Below are 22,271 nucleotides of genomic sequence, written 5' to 3' on the forward strand. Positions count from 1 at the left end.
ATGAAAAGAAATACAGAATAGGAAACTATCTTTGTGACTATGAGAAAGGGAGATACTTCTCAAACAAGAACCCAAGGCATAAACCATAAGATAAAATTGTATAGATCTGGTGCGATGGACTGAACTGTGTCATTCCCCACCAACCCCCACCCCCCATCGCCAATTCACATGTTGAAGTCCTAACCCCTAGTACCACAGAATGTGGTTGTATTTGGAAACAGTGCCTTTAAAGAGGTAATTAAGGTTAATAAGGTCATTAGGATAGCCCTAATTCAATATGAAAGGTCTCCTTGTAAGAAGAGTAGATTAGGACATAAACAATTCAGACAGAGGGAGGACCAAATGAGGATACAGCTAGAAGGTAGCCTTCTATAAGCCAAGAAGAAAGCCCTCAAAAGAAACCAAATCTGACAACACCTTGATCTTGGACTTCTAGACTCCAGAACCATGAGAAAATAAATATCTGTTGTTTAAAACAAACAGCCTATGGTATTCTGTTACGGCAGTCTTAGCAAACTAATACATTTAGGTAAATCAAAATTAAGAACTTCTCTTCAAAATGTCATCTCTACCATTACAGATGAAGTAAACAGACAGGTGATGACAGAATAAAAGAAGAAATTGAAAATATTAAAACTATCAAGGGATATGAAATAGCAATTCATAAAAGTTGAAAACCAAATGGCTAAGTAAATGAAGAAATACTTAACATCAAAAATATTTAGAAAAATGGAATTTAAAACAATGAAATATCACTTTATACCTACAAAATAACAAAACTTAGAACAATTAAAAAGTTGGGGAATATCAAGTGCAGGCAAGGTTGTAAGGAAACAGAAACCCTGATGTACTACTGGTGTGAGTGTACACTAGAGCCACCATTTTGAAGAACCACCAGGTGGCCCTTATTTAAACTACTTATATATATATATTCTGTGATACAACAAAACCACTCCTAGGTAAATATTCCAGAAAAACTCTGGCACAGAGGTATATGCAAGAAACATACACAAGGTAGGCGACCTAGGTGTCCATTAGCAAGGGAATAGATGAATTAAAGTGTGGTTAGAGCATAGTGTGGAATATTATGCATTAGATAAAAGGAAAGAACTGGATGGGCATACAGCAATAAGAACAATCTTAAAAACAGCGCTGAGTGAAAAAACTTAAGTAACAGAATGAGCTCAACAGCATATTACCATTATATAAACTAAAAACACATTACACACAAAATAATATATACTTTACAAGATACATCCACATATCCAGGAAAATATATCTAGCAAAAAAACCAGATACTTACATGAAAATAGGAAATGGGGGTAGGGATTAAGAATGAAGGAGAAAAAATAAAATAGGGCAAGAGGAGCTTTATAAAGACTAATGGTTAAAGTGCTAATAACCTGAATTTTATTATTATTATTATTTTTTGTGGTACACGGGCCTCTCACTGTTGTGGCCTCTCCCATTGCGAAGCACAGGCTCCGGATGTGCAGGCTCAGCGGCCATGGCTCACGGGCCCAGCCGCTCTGTAGCATGTGGGATCTTCCCGGACCGGGGCACAAACCCGTGTCCCCTGCATCAGCAGGTGGGCTCTCAACCACTGCACCACCAGGGAATACCCTGAGTTTTATTATTAAATCAACTCTCTGCTCCTAAGTTATACACAGACACACAAAAGGGAATGTAAGAAGGAGGAAAATCTGAGATATGAGCAGCTGTGGTGAGTACAGAAGTAAGTAAAACTAAGAGTTCAATCTTTCAGTGTAACTGCTGATGTGTAATTAAAAAAAATTAAAACCACTCAAATCATTATTAGTGTTTATTACTTTATGGGAAGTGATGGGGTAGGGTGGAGTAGGTAAACATATATTAAGATTTTTTTCTTATTAAAGAATAACACTTGAATTTGGTTGATTCTAGGTATTGATAGACAAAGGTGAGTTTAAATATGTGGATTAAAAGGTCTAGGGTAACTACTGAAATGGAAATGAGATGTACAACTTTAAACAACTAGGGAAAAAGTAGAATTAAAAGAAAACTCATTCAGTGCTCACAGGAGGCACAAAAGAAGGAAAAAAACATGGTAAATAGAAAACATATGGAGAAGGAAATCAAGATGGTGGAGCAGAGGGACATGGAGCTCACCTGCTCCCACAACAGTTCTCACAGAATACCTACTAAAAGCTGGCAGAAGATCTCATACAACCAAAGCTGCAAGAAAGATCCCCATGTAGCCAGGCAGGAGCAAAGGAAAAGGGAGAAGAAGAGGAATTGGGATGGGACCTGCACGCTTGGGAGGGAGCTGTGAAAGAGGAAAGCTTCCCTTACCCTGGGAACCTCCTTCACCAGCTGGGGGGTCTGCCAGGACAGACAAGGAGATTCAGAGCCCCGAGAGGAGAGTGTGGGAGCTGGCCTGCAGCCCCACAGTGTAGAGACTGACCAGCACAGATGGTCCTGGCCATGCTGCTGCATTTCCCAGCCCGAGACACGCGCCTGCTGGTGTGTGTATTGGGTGCTGAAACTTGGGCTTCAGAGAACAGACCCCAGGAAAGGACTACGTTTGGCTGTGCGGAGACAGCCCGAAGCACCTGGAGCATGGCCCAGCCCACAACTGGGGGCACATGCAGGACAGAACGTGAGTCCAGCAGAGGAGCCCCACTGTCAACACGGGAAAGGAGGGGAATGGGTCCACCACAGCAGACTTATTGTCAGCGTGCTCACAGCAGGTGTGGCTCTGGTTGCTGCAGGTTCTGTGCACTTGGTGGGCCCATGGGCAGATGCACGCCTGAGGGATGTCTGAGCTGATTACCGGCAATCCCACTGCTGGTGCCTGGGATGCAGCTCTGGTGGGTTCTCACTGGCGGGTTTGGGGGCCAGGACACACAGGCCTAAGGGCCATCTGAACTGACTATCTGTGGGCTTAGGGGACACAGCTCCTGCAGGTTTATGCGCCAGCGGCTTTGTGAGGGCACATGAATGCCTAAGGGACCTCTGAGCTGAACACCGGAGCTCCTAAGCAGAGGCGACCACCCAGGACAATGCCAGCAACAGTGATCTTTGTGGGCACTCACACAGGGTGGCGGGTGGCATCATAGAATCACACGTTCTGGCAGACAGCTCCTAGGGAAGAACACTCAGTGGCTCTTTTCCCAGTAGGAGCACTCCAGTCCCACTTACCTCACACCACAGCTTAGAACCGGATCTGGGGGCTTCTACTCCAACAGCTGGGGAGCAGACCCTGCCCCCAACAGGGCTGAGACAACCAAAGAGCAAAGAGGAGGCCCCGCCTAATATCCAGTGCAGGCTCTGGTCACCACAACACCAAACGCACCCCCTCTATCATGGGGACAAAGGCCAGCAGACCCTTAGGAAAGATGTGGCAGGCATCCATACTAAACACAGCCCTCGTACCAAAAATATTGGACACAAGCAGGCTACACAGGGAGGCTCCCACACGAAAACAGCCCTTCAAGACCACAGTAGATAACTGTTTCTCCTAAATTCATAAAGTCTGAGATATACAAGAAAAATGAAAAAGCAGAGGAATTATTCCCAATTAAAAGAACAAGAGAAATCCCCTGAAAGAAAACAATGAAACAGACCTCTGCAGTCTACCAGACCCTGAGTTCAAAAAGGAGGTAATAAAAATCCTGAAGGAATTAAGAAGGGCTATGAATAGAAATGTGGATCACTGTAACAGGGAACTAGAAACTATAAAGAGGAGCCAATCAAAATTAGATAACTCAATTGCTGAGATGAAAACTGAGTTAAAGGCGATGAATAGCAGGTCAAATAATGCAATAGAACAAATAAGTGATCTGGAAGGTAGAGTAACAGCAATCCACCCAATCAGAACAGCAGACAGAAAGACAACAGAAAAAAAAATGAAAGCAACATATGAGATCTATGAGATAATATAAAGCATGCCAATATATGCATAATAGGAATCTCAGAAGAAGAAAGAGAAAGGAGATTTAAAATGTATTTGAAGAAATTATGGCTGAAAACTTCCCAAACCTAAAGAAGGAAACAGATATCCAGGTATAGGAAGCACAGAGGGTCCCAAACAAGATGAACCCCAACAGACCTACTCCAAGACATACCATAATTAAAATGGCAAAATTTAAAGTTAAAGAGAAGATTCTAAAGGCAGCAAAAGAAAAACAAAGTCAGTTACAAGGGAAACCCCACAAGGCCATCAGCTAATTTCTCTACAGAAACTTTGCAGGCCAAAAGGGAGTGGCAAGATATATTCAAAGTACTGAAAGGGAAAAACCTGTAACCTAGGATACACTACCCAGCAAGATTATCACTTAGAGTAGAAGAATAGATAAAAAATTTCTCAGATAAGCAAAAACTAGAAGAATACAGCAATACTAAACATATCTTAAAAGAAATATTGAAAGATTTTCTCTAAACAGAAAAGAAGCAAGAACATATAGGAAAGGGAAAATCACAATAGAAAAGGTAAATATATAAAAGGACTGAAGATCACTTAAATAAGCCAGTATATAGATTAAAAAAAAACAACCAAATTATATGAAAGCAATTATAACTACAGTGAACAGCAAAAGGATAAACATGAAGATGTAAAATAGGACATCAAAATCATGAAATGTTGGGGAGGGGAGTAAGAAAATCTAGATCTTTTAGAATGTGTTTGAGCTTATATGACCACCAGTCTAAAGCAAGTAGATATGGATTAACATACTTGAAAACCAGGGTAACCACAAATGAAAACATACAATAGATTCACAAAAGCTAAAAAGAAAGGAACTCAAGCATAATACAAAAGAAAGTCATCAAACTACAAAAGGAAAACAAAAAGAAGAAGAAAGGAACAAAGAAGAAATACAAAACTGACTTGAAAATAAGATTTTAAATGGCAGTAAATACATACTTATCAATAATTACTTTAAATGTCAATGGACTAAATGCTCCAATCAAAAGACATAGAGTGGCAGATTGGATAATAAAACAAGAACCTACAATATGCTGCCTACAGGAGACCCACTTTAGGGTGAAAGACACATACAGATGGAAAGTGAGGGGATGGAAAAAGATATTTCATGCAATGACATGAAAGCAGGGGTAGCAATACTCATATGAGACAAAATAGACTTTAAAACTAAGGCCACAAAAAAAGACAAAGGATGCTATATCATGATAAAAGGATCAATACAAGAAGAGGATATTACACTTGTTAACATATATGCACCCAAAATAGGAGCACCTAAATACATAAAACAAATACTAACAGACATAAAGGGAGAAATTGATGGTAGTACAATAATAGTAGGAGACTTTAACACCCCACTGACATCAATGGACAGATCTTCCAGACAGAAAATCAATAAGGCAACAGAGATCCTAAATGACACAATAGGACAGTTAGATTTCATTGATATCTACAGGACACTACATCCAAAAAAACCAGAATACACATTCTTTTCAAGTGCACAGGGAACATTCTCCAGGATAAATCACATACTAGTTCACGAAACAAGCATCAACAAATGTAAGAGAATACAAATTATTTCAAGCATCCTTTCTGACCACAACAGCATGAAACTAGAAATCAACCACAGAAAGAAAAATGAGAAAAAAGCAATTACACGGAAACTAAACAACATGCTATTAAAAAAACAATGGGCCGACAGTAAAATCAAAGAGGAAATAAAAAATATCTCAAGATAAACGACAATGAAAACACAACCATACAAAATCCACGGGATGCATCAAAGCAGTTTAGAGGAAAGTTCATAGCAATACAGGCCTTCCTCAAAAAAAAAACAAGAAGAAAGATGGCGGAAGAGTAAGAAGCGGAGATCACCTTCCTCCCCACAGATACACCAGAAATACATCTACACGTGGAACAACTCCTACAGAACACCTACTGAACACTGGCAGAAGACCTCAGACCTCCCAAAAGGCAAGAAACCCCCCACGTACCTGGGTAGGGAAAAAGAAAAATGAATAAACAGAGACAAAAGGATAGGGACGGGACCTGCACCAGTGGGAGGGAGCTGTGAAGGAGGAAAGGTTTCCACACACTAGGAAGCCCCTTCGCGGGCAGAGACTGCAGGTGGCGGAGGGGAAAAGCTTCGGAGATGCGGAGGACAGCTCAGCAACAGGGGTGCGGGGGGCAAAGCGGGGAGATTCCCACATAGAGGATTGGTGCCGACCAGCACTCCCCACCCCAGTCCAAGAGGCTTGTCTGCTCCCCTGCCGGGGCGGGCGGGGCTGGGAGCTGAGGCTCGGGCTTCGGGTCAGAGCGCAGGGAGAGGACTGGGGTTGGCGGAGAGAACACAGCCTGCAGGGGGTTAGTGTGCCACGGCTAGGGGGGAGGGAGTCCGGGGAAAAGTCTGGACCTGCCAAAGAGGCAAGAGACTTTTTCTTCCCTCTTGGTTAACTGGTGCACGAGGAGAGGGGATTAAGAACGCTGCTTAAAAGAGCTCCAGAGTCGGGTGCGAGCCACGGCTAAAAGCGCGGACCCCAGAGACGGGCATGAGACGCTAAGGCTGCTGCTGCCGCCAACAAGAAGCCTGTGGGCGAGCACAGGTCACTATCCACAACCCCCCTTCCAGGGAGCCTGTGCAGCCCACCACTGCCAGGGTCCCGTGATCCAGGGACAACTTCCCCAGAGGAACGCACGGTGAGCCTCAGGCTGGTGCAAGGTCACGCTGGCCTCTGCCGTCGCAGGCTCGCCCCACACTCCGTGCCCCTCCCTACCCCCGGCCTGAGTGAGCCAGAGCCCCTGAATCAGCAGCTCCTTTAACCCGGTCCTCTCTGAGGGAAGAACAGAGGCCCTCCAGCGACCTACACACAGAGGCGGGGCCAAATCCAAAGCTGAGCCCCTGGGAGCTGTGAGAACAAAGAAGAGAAACGGAAATCTCTCCCAGCAGCCTCAGAAGCAGCGGAATAAAGCTCCACAATCAACTTGATGTACCCTGCATCTGTGGAATACATGAATACACAACGAATCATCCCAAATTAAGGAGCCATGTGAATGAAAGGCTCTTGGTGCTGCGGCCAGGAGTCAGTGCTGTGCCTCTGAGGTGGGAGAGCCAACTTCAGGACACTGGTCCACAAGAGACCTCCCAGCTCCACATAATATCAAACGGCGAAAAGCTCCCAGAGATCTCCATCTCAACACCAGCAACCAGCTTCACTCAACAACCAGCAAGCTACGGTGCTGGACAACCTATGCCAAACAACTAGCAAGACAGGGACACAACCCCACCCATTAGCAGAGAGGCTGCCTAAAATCATAATAAGTCCACAGACACCCCAAAACACACCACCAGACGTGGACCTGCCCACCAGAAAGACAAGATCCAGCTTCATCCACAAGAACACAGGCACTAGTCCCCTCCACCAGGAAGCCTACACAACCCACTGAACCAACCTTAGCCACTGGGGACAGACACCAAAAACAACGGGAACTACGAACCTGCAGCCTGCAAAAATGAGACCCCAAACACAGTAACATAAGCAAAATGAGAAGACAGAAAAACACACTGCAGATGAAGGAGCAAGATAAAAACCCACCAGACCTAACAAATGAAGAGGAAATAGGCAATCTGCCTGAAAAAGAATTCAGAAAATGATAGTAAAGAAGATCCAAAATCTTGGAAATAGAATAGACAAAATGCAAGAAGCATTTAACAAGGACCTAGAAAAACTAAAGATGAAACAAACAATGATGAACAACACAATAAATGAAATGAAAAAGACTCTAGATGGGATCAATAGCAGAATAACTGAGGCAGAAGAACGGATAAGTGACCTGGAAGATACAATAGTGGAAATAACTACTGCAGAGCAGAATAAAGAAAAAAGAATGAAAAGAACTGAGGACAGTCTCAGAGACCTCCGGGACAACATTAAATAAATCAACATTCGAATTATAGGGGTTCCAGAAGAAGAGAAAAAGAAAGGGACTGAGAAAATATTTGAAGAGATTATAGTTGAAAACTTCCCTAATATGGGAAAGGAAATAGTTAATCAAGTCCAGGAAGCACAGAGAGTCCCATACAGGATAAATCCAACGAGAAATACGCCAAGACACATATTAATCAAACTGTCAAAAATTAAATACAAAGAAAGCATATTAAAAGCAGCAAGGGAAAAACAACAAATAACACACAAGGGAATCCCCATAAGGTTAACAGCTGATCTTTCAGCAGAAACTCTGCAAGCCAGAAGGGACTGGCAGGACATATTGAAAGTGATGAAGGAGAAAAACCTGCAACCAAGATGACTCTACCCAGCAAGGATCTCATTCAGATTTGATGGAGAAATTAAAACCTTTACAGACAAGCAAAAGCTGAGAGAGTTCAGCACTACCAAACCAGCTCTACAACAACTGCTAAAGGAACTTCTCCAGGCAAGAAACACAAGAGAAGGAAAAGACCTACAATAATGAACCCAAAACAATTAAGAAAGTGGGAATAGGAACATACATATCGATAATTACCTTAAATGTAAATGGACTAAATGCTCCCACCAAAAGACACAGATTGGCTGAATGGATACAAAAACAAGACCCATATATTTGCTCTCTACAAGAGACCCACTTCAGACCTAGAGACACATACAGACTGAAAGTAAGGGGATGGAAAAAGATATTCCAGGCAAATGGAAACCAAGAGAAAGCTGGGGTAGCAATTCTCATATCAGACAAAATAGACTTTAAAATAAAGACTATTAGAAGAGACAAAGAAGGACATTACATAATGATCAAGGGATCGATCCAAGAAGAAGATATAACAATTGTAAATATTTATGCACCCAACATAGGAGCACCTCAATACATAAGGCAAGTACTAACAGCCATAAAAGGGGAAATCGACAGTAACACATTCATAGTAGGGGACTTTAACACCCCATTTTCACCAATGGACAGATCATCCAAAATGAAAAAAATAAGGAAACACAAGCTTTAAATGATACATTAAACGAGATGGACTTAATTGATATTTATAGGACATTCCATCCAAAAACAACAGAATACACATTTTTCTCAAGTGCTCATGGAACATTCTCCAGGATAGATCATATCTTGGGTCACAAATCAAGACTTGGTAAATTTAAGAAAATTGAAATTGTATCAAGTATCCTTTACGACCACAACGCTTTGAGACTAGATATCAATTACAGGAAAAGATCTGTAAAAAATACAAACACATGGAGGCTAAACAATACACTACTAAATGATCAAGAGATCACTGAAGAAATCAAAGAGGAAATAAAAAAATACCTAGAAACAAATGACAGTGGAGACACGATGACCCATAATCTAGGGGATGCAGCAAAAGCAATTCTAAGAGGGAAGTTTATAGCAATATAAGCCTACCTTAAGAAACAGGACACATCTCGAATAAAGAACCTAACCTTGCACCTAAAGCAATTAGAGAATGAAGAACAAAAAAAACCCAAAGTTAGCAGAAGGAAAGAAATCATAAAAATCAGATCAGAAATAAATGAAAAAGAAATGAAGGAAACGATAGCAAGATCAATAAAACTAAATGCTGGTGCTTTGAGAAGATAAATAAAATTGATAAACCATTAGCCAGACTCATCAAGAAAAAAAGGGAGAAGATTCAAATCAATAGAATTAGAAATGAAAAAGGAGAAGTAACAACTGACACTGCAGAAATACAAAAGATCATGAGAGATTACTACAAGCAACTCTATGCCAATAAAATGGACAACCATTTGGAAGAAATGGAAAAGTTCTTAGAAAGGCACAACCTGCCAAGACTGAATCAGGAAGAAATAGAAAATATGAACAGACCAATCACAAGCACTGAAATCGAAACTGTGATAAAAAATCTTCCAACAAACAAAAGCCCAGGACCAGATGCCTTCACAGGCAAATTCTATCAAACATTTAGAGAAGAGCTAACACCTATCCTTCTCAAACTCTTCCAAAATATAGCAGAGGGAGGAACACTCCCAAATTCATTCTACGAGGCCACCATCACCCTAATACCAAAACCAGACAAGGATGTCACAAAGAAAGAAAACTACAGGCCAATATCACTGATGAACATAGATGCAAAAATCCTCAACAAAATACTAGCAAACAGAATCCAACAGCACATTAAAAGGATCATACACTATGATCAAGTGGGGTTTATTCCAGGAATGCAAGGATTCTTCAATATACGCAAATCAATCAACCTGATATACCATATTAACAAATTGAAGGAGAACAACCATATGATAATCTCAATAGATGCAGAGAAAGCTTTCGACAAAATTCAACACTGATTTATGATAAAAACCCTGCAGAAAGTAGGCATAGAGGGAACTTTCCTCAACATAATAAAGGCCATATATGACAAACCCACAGGCAACATCGTCCTCAATGGTGAAAAACTGAAAGCATTTCCACTAAGATCAGGAACAAGACAAGGTTGCCCACTGTCACCACTCTTGTTCAACATAGTTTTGGATGTTTTACCTACAGCAATCAGAGAAGAAAAGGAATTAAAAGGAATCCAAATCAGAAAAAAAGAAGTAAAGCTGTCACTATTTGCAGAAGACATGATACTATACATAGAGAATCCTAAAGATGCTACCAGAAAACTACTACAGCTAATCAGTGAATTTAGTAAAGTTGCAGGATACAAAATTAATGCACAAAATCTCTGGCATTCCTATACACTAATGATGAAAAATCTGAACGTGAAATCAAGAAAACACTCCCATTTACCACTGCAACAAAAAGAATTAAATATCTAGGAATAAACCTACCTAACGAGACAAAAGACCTGTATGCAGAAAATTATAAGACACTGATGAAAGAAATTAAAGACGATACAAATAGATGGAGAGATATACCATGCTCTTGGATTGGAAGAATCAACATTGTGAAAATGACTCTACTTCCCAAAGCAATCTACAGATTCCATGCAATCCCTATCAAACTACCACTGGCATTTTTCACAAACTACAACAAAAACTTTCACAATTTGTATGGAAACACAAAAGACCCTGAACAGCCAAAGGAATCTTGAGAATGAAAACCAGAGCTGGAGGAATCAGGCTCCCTGACTTCAGACTATACTACAAAGCTACAGTAATCAAAACAGTATGGTACTGGCACAAAAACAGAAAGATAGATCAATGGAACAGGATAGAAAGCCCAGACATAAACCCACGCACATATGGTCACCTTATCTTTGATAAAGGAGGCAGGAATGTACAGTGGAGAAAGGACAGCCTCTTCAATAAGTGGTGCTGGGAAAACTGGACAGGTACATGTAAAAGTATGAGATTAGATCACTCCCTAACACCATACACAAAAATAAGCTCAAAATGGATTAAAGACCTAAATGTAAGGCCAGAAACTATCAAACTCTTAGAGGAAAACATAGGCAGAACACTCTATGACATAAATCACAGCAAGATCCTTTCTGACCCACCTCCCAGAGAAATGGAAATAAAAACAAAAATAAACAAATAGGACCTAATGAAACTTCAAAGCTTTTGCACAGCAAAGGAAACCATAAACAAGACCAAAAGACTACCCTCAGAATGGGAGAAAATATTTGCAAATGAAGCAACTGACAAAGGATTAATTTCCAAAATTTACAAGCAGCTCATGCAGCTCAATAACAAAAAAAAACCAACCCAATCCAAAAATGGGCAGAAGACCTAAACAGACATTTCTCCAAAGAAGATATACAGACCGCCAACAAACACATGAAGGAATGCTCAACATCATTAATCATTAGAGAAATGCAAATCAAAACTACAATGAGATATCATCTCACACCAGTCAGAATGGTCATCATCAAAATATCTAGAAACAATAAATGTTGGAGAGGGTGTGGAGAAAAGGGAACACTCTTGCACTGCTGGTGGGAATGTGAATTGGTACCGCCACTATGGAGAACAGTATGGAGGTTCCTTAAAAAACTACAAATAGAACCACCATATGACCCAGCAATCCCACTACTGGGCATATACCCTGAGAAAACCATAATTCAAAAAGAGTCATGTACCAAAATGTTCATTGCAGCTCTATTTACAATAGCCCGGAGATGGAAACAACCTAAGTGTCCATCATCGGATGAATGGATAAAGAAGATGTGGCACATATATACAATGGAATATTACTCAGCCATAAAAAGAAACAAAATTGAGCTATTTGTACTGAGGTGGATAGACCTAGAGTCTGTCATACAGAGTGAAATAAGTCAGAAAGAGAAAGACAAATACTGTATGCTAACACATATACATGGAATTTAAGAAAAAAAAATTTCATGAAGAAGCTAGGAGTAAGACAGGAATAAAGACACAGCCCTACTAGAGAACGGACTTGAGGATATGGGGAGGGGAAAGGGTGAGCTGTGACAAAGCGAAAGAGAGGCATGGACATATATACACTACCAAACGTAAAATAGATAGCTAGTGGGAAGCAGCCGCATAGCACAGGGAGATCAGCTCGGTGCTTTGTGACCGCCTGGAGGGGTGGGATAGGGAGGGTGGGAGGGAGGGAGACACAAGAGGGAAGAGATATGGGAACATATGTATACGTATAACTGATTCATTTTGTTGTAAAGCAGAAACTAACTCACCATTATAAAGCAAATATACTCCAATTAAAAAAAAAAACCAAGAAAAATCCCAAATAGACAACCTAACCTACAACCTAAAAGAATTAGAAAAAAACAAACAAAACCTAAAGTCAGCAGAAGAAAGAAAATAACAAAGATCAGAGAGGAAATAAATAAAATAAAAAAGGAATAGAAAAAATATCAATAAAACCAAGAGCTGTTTTTTTTGAAAGGACAAACAAAATCGACAAACCTGCGGCCAGGCTCACCAAGAAGAGTGGACCCAAATAAACAAAATAAGAAATGAAAGAGCAGAAATAACAACCAATTCCACAGAAATATGAATTTCATAAGAAGGTATTATGAACACATATATGCCAACAAAATGGACAACTTAAAAGAAATGGACAAATTTCTAGAAACATACAGCCTACCAAAACTGAATCAAAAAGAAACAATCTAAACAGACTGATCACTAGAAGTGAAACAGAATCTGTAATTTAAAAAAAATAACAAAAACAAAAACTCCCTACAAACAAATGTTTAGGACTGGATGGCTTCACTAGGGAATCCTACCAAAGATACAAAGAAGAACTTATACCTATCCTTCTCAAACTCTTCCAAAAGACTGAAGAAAAGGGAACACTCCTAAAGTCATTCTTTGAAGCCACCATCATTCTTATACCAAAACCAGACAAAGACACTACCAAAAAAGAAAATTACAGGCCAATATCTCTGATGAATACAGATGCTAAAATCCTCAACAAAATATTAGCAAACAGAATCCAACCACACATAAAAAAGATCACACACCACAATCAAGTTGGATTCATCCCAGGGTTTCAAGGATGGTTCAACATACGCAACTCAATGTGATACACCACATCAACAAAAGAAATGACAATAACCACACAGTCATTTCAATAGATGCAGAAAAAGCATTTGATAAAATTCAGCATCCATTCATGATAAAAACTCTCACCAAAAGTGGGTATAGAGAGAACGTATCTCGAATTAATAAAAGCTATTTATAACAAACCTATAGCCAACATAATACTCAACTGTGAAAAGCTGGAAGCCTTCCAGCTAAAATCTCGAATAAGACAAGGATGCCCACTCTCACCACTTCTATTCAACACAGTATTAGAAGTCCTAGCCACAGCAATCAGATAAGAAAAAGAAAGAAAAAGTATCTAAATGGGAAGGGAGGGACTTCCCCGGTGGTCCAGTGGATAAGACTCCACGCTCCCAATGCAGGGGGCCCAGGTTTGATCCCTGGTCAGGGAACTAGATCCTGCATGCATGCCGCAACTAAGAGTCTGCATGCCACAACTAAGAAGTCTGTATGCTGAAACTAAAAAAAAAAAAAGAAAAAAAGATCCCACGTGCCACAACTAAGACCCAGCACAGCCAAAATAAAAAAAATAATAAATAAATATTAAAAATAAATAAATAAACTGGAAGGGAAGAGGTAAACTTGTCATTATATGCAGATGACATTATACTACACATAGAAAACCCTAAAGACTCCACACAAAAACTACTAGAACTGATAAATGAATTCAGCAAAGTAGCAGGATACAAGATTAACATACAGAAATCAGTTGCAATTCTTTACACTAACAATGAGATATCAGAAAGAGAAAGTAAAAAAGATCCCTTTTAAAATCACATCACAAAGAGTAAAATACTTAGGAATAAACATGACCAAGGAGGTGAAAGACTTATATGCTGAGAACTATAAAACATTGTTAAAGGAAATGAAGATGATTTAAAGAAATGGAAAGATATACCATGCTCTTGGATGGGAAGAATGAATGTTGTTAAAATGGCCATACTATCCAAAGCAATCTACAGTTTAATGCGATCCCTATCAAATTACCCATGACATATTTTACAGAACTAGAACAAATAATCTTAAAATTTATATAGAACCATAAAAGACCAAAGTTGCCACAGCAATCCTGAGGAAAAAAAAACAAAGTTGGAGGAATAAGGCTCCCAGACTTCAGACAATACTACAAAGCTATAGTAATCAAAACAGCATGGTATGGCACAAAAACAGACATATAAATCAATGGAACAGAATAGAGAGCCCAGAAATAAACCCACACACCTATGGTCAATTAATCTTTGACAAAGGAGGCAAGAACATACAATAGAGAAAAGAAAGTCTCTTTGGCAAATGGTGTTGGGAAAGCTGGACAGCTACATGTAAAGCAATGAAGTTAGAACACTCCCTCACACTATACACAAAAATAAACTTAAAATGACTTAAAGACTTAAATATAAGACATGACACCATAAAACTCCTAGAAGAGAACATAGGCAAACATTCTCTGACATAAATCATAGCAAGGTTTTCTTAGGTCAGTCTTCCAAGGCAATAGAAATAAAAGCAAAAATAAACAAATGGGACCTAATCAAACTGCAAGCTTTTGCACAGCAAAGGAAACCATAAAACAAAACAAAAAGACAACCTACAGAATGGGAGAAAATACTTGCAAATGATGCAACTGACAATGGGTTAATATCCACAATATACAAACAGCTCACACAACTCAATAACAAAAAATAAACAACCCAATCAAAAAAATGGGCAGAAGGCGTAAATAGACATTCTCCATTGAAGACATACAGGTGGCCAACAGGCACATGAAAAGATGTTCAACATTGCTAATTATTAGAGAAATGCAAATCAAAACTACAATGAGGTATCACCTCACACCAATCAGAAGGGCCATCATCTAAAAGTCTACAAATAATAAATGCTGGAGCAGGTGTGGAGAAAAGGGAACCCTTGTACACTGTTGGTAGGAATGTAAATTGGTGCAGCCACTATGTAAAACAGTATGGAGGTTCCTTAAAAAACTAAAAATGGAGTTACCATATGATACAGCAATCCCGCTCTTGGGCATATATTCAAAAAAGATGAAAACTCTAATTCAAAGTGAAACATGCACCCTCAATGTTCATAGAAGCACTATTTACAATAGCCATGACATGGAAGCAACCTAAGTGTCCATAAACAGATGAATGGATAAAGAAGATGTGATACACACAAATAGAATACTACTCAGCCATAAAAAAAGAATGAAATAATGCCATTTGCAGTAACACACACGGACCTACAGATTATACTAAGTGAAGTAAGTCAGACAGAGAAAGACAAATATATGATATCACTTATATGTGGAACCTAAAAAATAGTATAAATGAACTTAATTACAAAACAGAAACAGACTCAAAGATATAGAAAACAAACTCATGGTTACCAAAGGGGAAGAAGGGAGAGGCATAATTGGGAGTATGGGATTAACAGATGCATACCACTATATATAAAGTAGATAAACAACAAGGATTTACTGTATAGTGCAGGGAACTATTTTCACTATCTTGTAATAAACTAAAATGGAAAAGAATCAGGAAAAAAGAATATAGATATATACATATATATGTATAACTGAATCACTCTGATGTACACCTGAAACTAATACAATATTGTAAATCAACTATATTTTAACTTAAAAAAGGAAAAAAAAGAATATATATTAAACATTTAAAAAAGAAAATATACACTACTGATGATAGAAATAAATCAAAACATCAATAATCACAATGTGAGTTAAATTCTTCTATTAAAAAAAGACCCATATTGGGGAAAATAGGAGGGTTATATTGTTTTTAAGATATTACAAAATAAGTGTTCATATCAAACAAAATGGAGGCCCAGGCTGAGGCCAAAAGTATTAAGATAAGGTGGAGTATTTTACAGTGATTAAAAGATACAATGTACTAGGTAATAGTCATGATCCTCATAATGGAACTGAACCAATTTAATAATAAAAAGCGCCAGAAACATAGGAGATACTGACAAACCCACAATAGTGGTAAGAGACTTTAATATACCTGTTTCCAAAGTTAACGAACCAAGTAGACACAAAAATAATCTTGGGGAAAATCTGAATAACATAATTGTGCCAATTATTAAGCTATTATTTTTTACTGCCAAACCCACCCTTCTCTATTCTGCTTTGGGGTGTTGGAGCTGGGGTTCTGAAAACCATTCTTCTGCTTTGCCAGTTGCTTTCCTGTTAGACTCTGACAATAGGGGTTGGGGCTAGAGGAAGACTGCAAAGCTGGAAGAGGAAGAAGAGGCTTGCTTCCAGCAGTCTGCTTCCCATGGGTTTCCCGACTGCTTGTGATATGAATGTCGCTGGAGTAATGTCACTTCATGAGAGTTTCAGCAAGTCTCTCCCCAGCAGCTGAATCCAGTTTGCAGTTTTCCAACCTTTATAAACCAGCTTCAGGGATATCAGCACCAGCCAGTCAGTCTCCTCCTTGCAGAGATTTGGGGTCTCCGCTCCATGAGGCCCCTCTGAGCTCAGAGACACCAGCAGCCAAGCTCTAAAGGGCTTCTCTTCCAAGCTTCTGAATTTTAATAATTCCAACCTCTTCCCACAAAGGAAAACCCGGGCTCAGACGGCTTCATGGTGAATTCTTCCAAAATTTAAGGAAGATATAATCTCAATCTTATACAAACTTTCCCAAGCAACAGAAAAACAGTGAATATTTCTCCAAATGCATTTTATGAGGCAAACATAACTCTGACTGTAAATCCTGACAAGAACATTATAACAAAAGAAAATAATATACCCACATATCTCCTGAATATAGATTTTAAAATCCTTGACAAAATATCAATCAGCAAGTTAAATCATGACCAAGTGGGGTTTATCCTGGGAATGCAAGTCTGGTTCAACATTCAAAAATTGATATAAAATAAACAGGTGGGATTATATCAAACTAAAAAGCTTTTGCACAGCAAAGGGAACCATCAACAAAATGAAAAGACAACCTACTGAATGGGAGAACATATTTTTAAATTCTATATCTGGACAAGGGGTTACTATCCAAAAATATATTTTTTAAAAAACTCAGAAAACTCAATAGCAAAAAAACAAACAATCAAGAGGATATGAATAGACATCTTTCCAAAGAAGACATGCAAATGGCCTACAGGTACATGAAAATATGCTCAACATCACTAATCATCAAGGAGAAGCAAATCAAAACCACAATGAGATATTACCTCACACCTGTCAGAATGGCTGTTATCAAAAAGAAAAGAAATAACAAGTGTTGGCGAGGATGTGGAGAAAAGGGAACTGTTGTTCACTGTTGGTGGGAATGTAAATTGGTGCAGCTATTATGGAAAGCAGTATGGAGGTTCATCAAAAAAACTGAAAACAGAACTACAATATGATCCAGAAGTTCCCCTTCTGGGTACTTACCCAAAGAAAATAAAATGCACCCTTATGTTCACTGCAGCATCATTTACAATAGCCAAGACACAGAAACAACCTAAGTGTCCATCGATGGACGAATGGATAAGGAAAATGTGATTATATATATATGTACACACACACACATATGTAAATTATTCAGCCGTAAAAAAGAATGATACCTTGCCATTTGCAACAACATGGTTAGGCCCTGAAGGCATTATGTAAAGTGAAATAAGCCAGACAGAAAAAGATAAATACCATATGATCTCTCTTAAATGTGGAATCTAAAGAAAAACACAAAAACCAACCCAAACCAAAACAAAAAAATTGAGCTCATGGATATAAAGAACAGACTAGTGGCTGCCTGAGGCAGGGGGTGGGGGGTGGGCGAAATGGGTGAAGGGGGTGAAAAGGTACAAACTCCCAGTTATATATGGGAATGTAATGAATATAGCGCGGTGACCATAGTTAACAATACTGTATTGTGTATTTGAAAGTAGCTAGGAGAGTGGATCTTGAAAGTTCTCATTACATGAAAAAAATTTTTTTGTAACTAGGTATGGTGACAGATATTAACTGAACTTAAAAAAAAAAAATCAATGTAATGAACCACATTAATAGATTAAAGAAAAATCACATGATTGTCTCAATAGATGCAGAAAAAGCATGTGACAAAATTCAATACCCATGCATAATAAAAACTGTCAGCAAACTAGGAAAACAAAGGAATTTCTTTAATCTGATAAAAGGCATTCACAAAAATATCTACAGCTAACTCATAATTTTGAAATACTGAAGAGTTTCCCCCTGAGGTTGGGAACAACACAAGGATGTCCACTATCACCACTTCTCTCAACATCGTACTAGAAGTCTTAGCCAGTGAAATAAAGAAATAAAAAGGCATAAGAGGCATAAGATTGGTAGAGAATAAATGAAATGGTCATTATCTGTAAACGTCACGATCGTGAACATAGGTAATCCGAAAGAACATGCAAATGACTAAAAGTGATAAGTGAATTTAGAAAGGTTACTGGATACATGTTCAATATTGGAAATGAAATATAAAAAAGCAATACCATTGATGATAGCATAAAGAAGACCAAATACCTAGGAATAAATCTAATGAAAGATACGCATAACCTTGCCATTGAAGCCTACAAAGCATTGTTGAGAAGAATTTTAAAAGATCTAAAAAATGGTAGGATATATTATTTTAATGAGGCAATTCTCTCCAAATTGGTCTGTAGGTTCAATGCAATTCCAATCAAAATCCTAGCAGGATTTTGTTTGGAAGTTGATAAGCTGATTCTAAAATTTGCATAGAATTTGCATACTGTTTGTATGCAAAGGTCTTACAATACCTGTAGCAATTTTGAAGAATAACATCACAGCTGTAGAATTTCACCATCAGTTGTCAAAACTTGTTACAAAGCTACAGTCCTTTAGATACATACACTGTCACCGCCTTACCACAATGCCTCCCCAACAACTCAGTGGGGAAAATTATAGTCTTTTCAACAAATGGTGCTGGGTCAATCAGATATCCATATAAAAGAGTTAACTTTGACTCTACCTCACACTATATACAAAAATTAATTCTAGATAGATCACAGACCAAATGTAAAAACTAAAATAATCAAGCTTCTAGAAGGAAATATAGAAAAATATCTTCATGACTTGAGACATGCAAAAAAGTCTTGATCAGGAAATAGAAAGCACTAACTATAAAGATTGATGAATTGGATTTCATTAAAATTAAGAACTTCTGTTCACCAAAATTCACCAGTAATATGAAAAAGCAAGTCACAGACTGAGAAAAGATTTTTGTGATATATGGATCTACCAGGAACTTGTATCCAGGATACATAAAGGACTCAAATCAACAACAACAACAAAAAGGATACACAATCCAATTTAAATACAGCCAAGAGGCGAATAAGCACTTCCAAAAGAGGATATCAAAGTGACCAATAAACATATAAAAAGGTACTCAACATCATTAGTCACTTGAGAAATGCAAATCAAAACCACAATGAGATATCACTACCTATCTACCAAAACCAGTAAAATGAAAAAGACTGATGGTACCAAGTATTTGTGAGGATATGGAATAACTGGAAATCTCTTACATTAATATGGGATTGACAATTGCTACAACCCCACTGGAAAAGTATTTGGCAGTATCCACTAATGCTAAACAAATTTTACACTGTGAGGCTCAGCAATTCCACTCCTGGGTATATACCCAACAGAAGCAAGTGCTTATGTCCACCAAAAGATGTGTAAAAAAATGTTCACAGCAGCTTTATCCATAATAGCTCCCAAATAGAAATAACCAAAATGTCTATCAACAGTAAAAGGTGTAAATAAATTGTGGTATAAATGGAATAAATAAGAGAAAAAAAAAGAGTGAACCACTGACATAGGCAACAACATGAATGAATCCCACAGATTTAACGTTGAGTGATACATGAATTTCAAATCAGGCGAAACTCATCTGTGTTGACAGAAGTCAGAACAGTGGTTATTCTTAGAGGAGATACTGATTGGGAGGTTACCACATGGGATGTTGAAAACGTTCTATATTGTAATATGGGTGATAGTTAAAAGAGTATATATATGTAAAAACTCAAGCTCTGCACAAGATTTCTGTATTTTACTCTATGTAAATTATTCCTCAATTTAAAATAAATGTTAAGGAAAAACAGTGTGGTATTGGCACAGTAATAGAGAATTAATTAGATCAGTGGAGCAGAATATGTAATCCACAAATACACTCATGCATTAAAGGGATTTTGGTTTATAATAAAGGTAACGGTTCTTTCATTTTCTGCCTCCAAATGTTGCCATCTGGATGTGATTCTTGGGACTGTGGTAGCAACCCTGAGACCTCAGTGGGAACCAGCCTAAAAGAACAAGCAAGAAGGACAAGCAAGCAGGCCAAGGATGGAGAGGAGAGGATGGAAAGAGCCTGAGCCCCTTGAGAATATCAATGCACCCCAGAATTAACCATCTCTGGAAAGCCTTACTTCTCAGTTTCTCGTTATTTGAGATAAAAAGGAAAACATCCACTTGTAACTGGGTTGTAAAAGCATCTTGACTGACAGAACCAGTTAGGAAGTTATACAAATAGTTCATGTAGGACTGCGATCTCCCCTGGCTCAGCAGTTGAAAAGCAGCAGCTCCCCAGGGAGCCACAGACTCTCAGAATAAACTCTTGGAAGCTTATCACACCATGGGTCTAGCATCTGCAACAAGTGGTATCACTAACCTGTCCGGTCAACATCCTTTTTCATGGGCAGTACAGTATAATCCAGTTGGTCATCCGAGGCCTCAAATATCCACGACTTGGGCTGCAGCATAGATTGGGGCTCTTTCCTGGGACTCCCCCTGCCTCCAACCCAGTCTCCAGACCCATCTCGAAGCTGAACCTGCTGTAGGTACGGGATCCGGAAAATCTTGTTTTGGTCCAGGCTTAACTTCTTCAGTCTTCAATTAAGGAAAGTGAATACAGAATCACAGCAGTAATGATACCTCAGGGACATTTACCAAGCAACTTTAGGGAAAGAACATGGAATCAGGTTTCGACAGTTACTCCCCTTGGGTGACCTTGAGCCAGTGACTTACCCTCTCTGGGCCTCAATGTCCCTATCTCTAAAATGGGGATAGTATTTATTAACCTTTCAAGGGTCTTGTGAAGATTAAATGAGACAATATGTAAATGCTGCCACAAAGTAGTGTTCAGTAAATGGTATTTGAATCCAAAGTAAATTTTCCAGGGATCTAAAACTTAAGCATTTAAATGCCAGCATTTCATTACTTTAACCAAATATAGTCAGCCCTCCATATCTGTGGGTTCTACGTTGGTTGAATCTGTGGACACAAAACCCAGATACAGAGGGCCAACTACAGGTAGAGCTCAGAGTTTAACTTACCTTTCTGATTCTCTTTTTTTTTTGGCTCCTCTATTAGGGTCAGGATCCCATATCTCCTTCTACCCTCCTTTCTCTTTACTGCTTCCAATCCAGTCACATGATCAGAAATATCTTTACTGATGCCTCACTTTTTGGCTTGAGCTAAAGCTCAGAGGGGAGATGACTTACTCATGGCCACACAGCAGAGATAAGTGATGGAGCTGGGATTTAAACCCAGGCGTTTTGGCTTCCAGAGCAGCACTCAAGGTGTGAGAAAGGCTGGGGGTTATAGAGGGCCCTGTAGAGAGAGGCTTCTAGCTTTACCTCCTGAGCCCGGCCAGGCTGGCAAAGCAATTGGGGTTGGAGAGTTTGTTGTCATCCAGCATCAGTGTCTCTAGCGCCGGGAACCTCAGGATGTACCTCCTGCTGGTCAGCGATGTTACATATGCCTCCCTGGGGGTGCAAAGACCTTGGGTAATGAACAAGGGCAGGGG

General features: G+C 39.0%; 1 protein-coding gene across 5 annotated transcripts in view; it reads right to left on the reverse strand.

Annotated features, from left to right (window-relative positions):
* Window positions 1–22,271, reverse strand: part of XRRA1 (X-ray radiation resistance associated 1) — a 99,625-nt gene that overhangs the window by 33,278 nt on the left and 44,076 nt on the right. For all 5 annotated transcript variants that reach the window (XM_027083391.1, XM_027083389.1, XM_027083388.1 and 2 more), the window contains 2 exons: window positions 22,102–22,230; window positions 21,135–21,352 (listed from right to left, as the gene is read on the reverse strand). In XM_027083391.1, the coding sequence (XP_026939192.1) occupies window positions 21,135–21,352; window positions 22,102–22,163 (280 nt within the window). In that variant the 5' untranslated portion in view covers window positions 22,164–22,230. The remainder of the gene's footprint in view (window positions 1–21,134; window positions 21,353–22,101; window positions 22,231–22,271) is intronic.

Source organism: Aethalodelphis obliquidens, unplaced genomic scaffold, assembly GCF_003676395.1.
Source record: "Aethalodelphis obliquidens isolate GAN/ISIS:26980383/991018 unplaced genomic scaffold, ASM367639v1 scaffold50, whole genome shotgun sequence".
In the NCBI taxonomy this organism is placed as follows: Eukaryota; Metazoa; Chordata; class Mammalia; order Artiodactyla; family Delphinidae; genus Aethalodelphis; species Aethalodelphis obliquidens.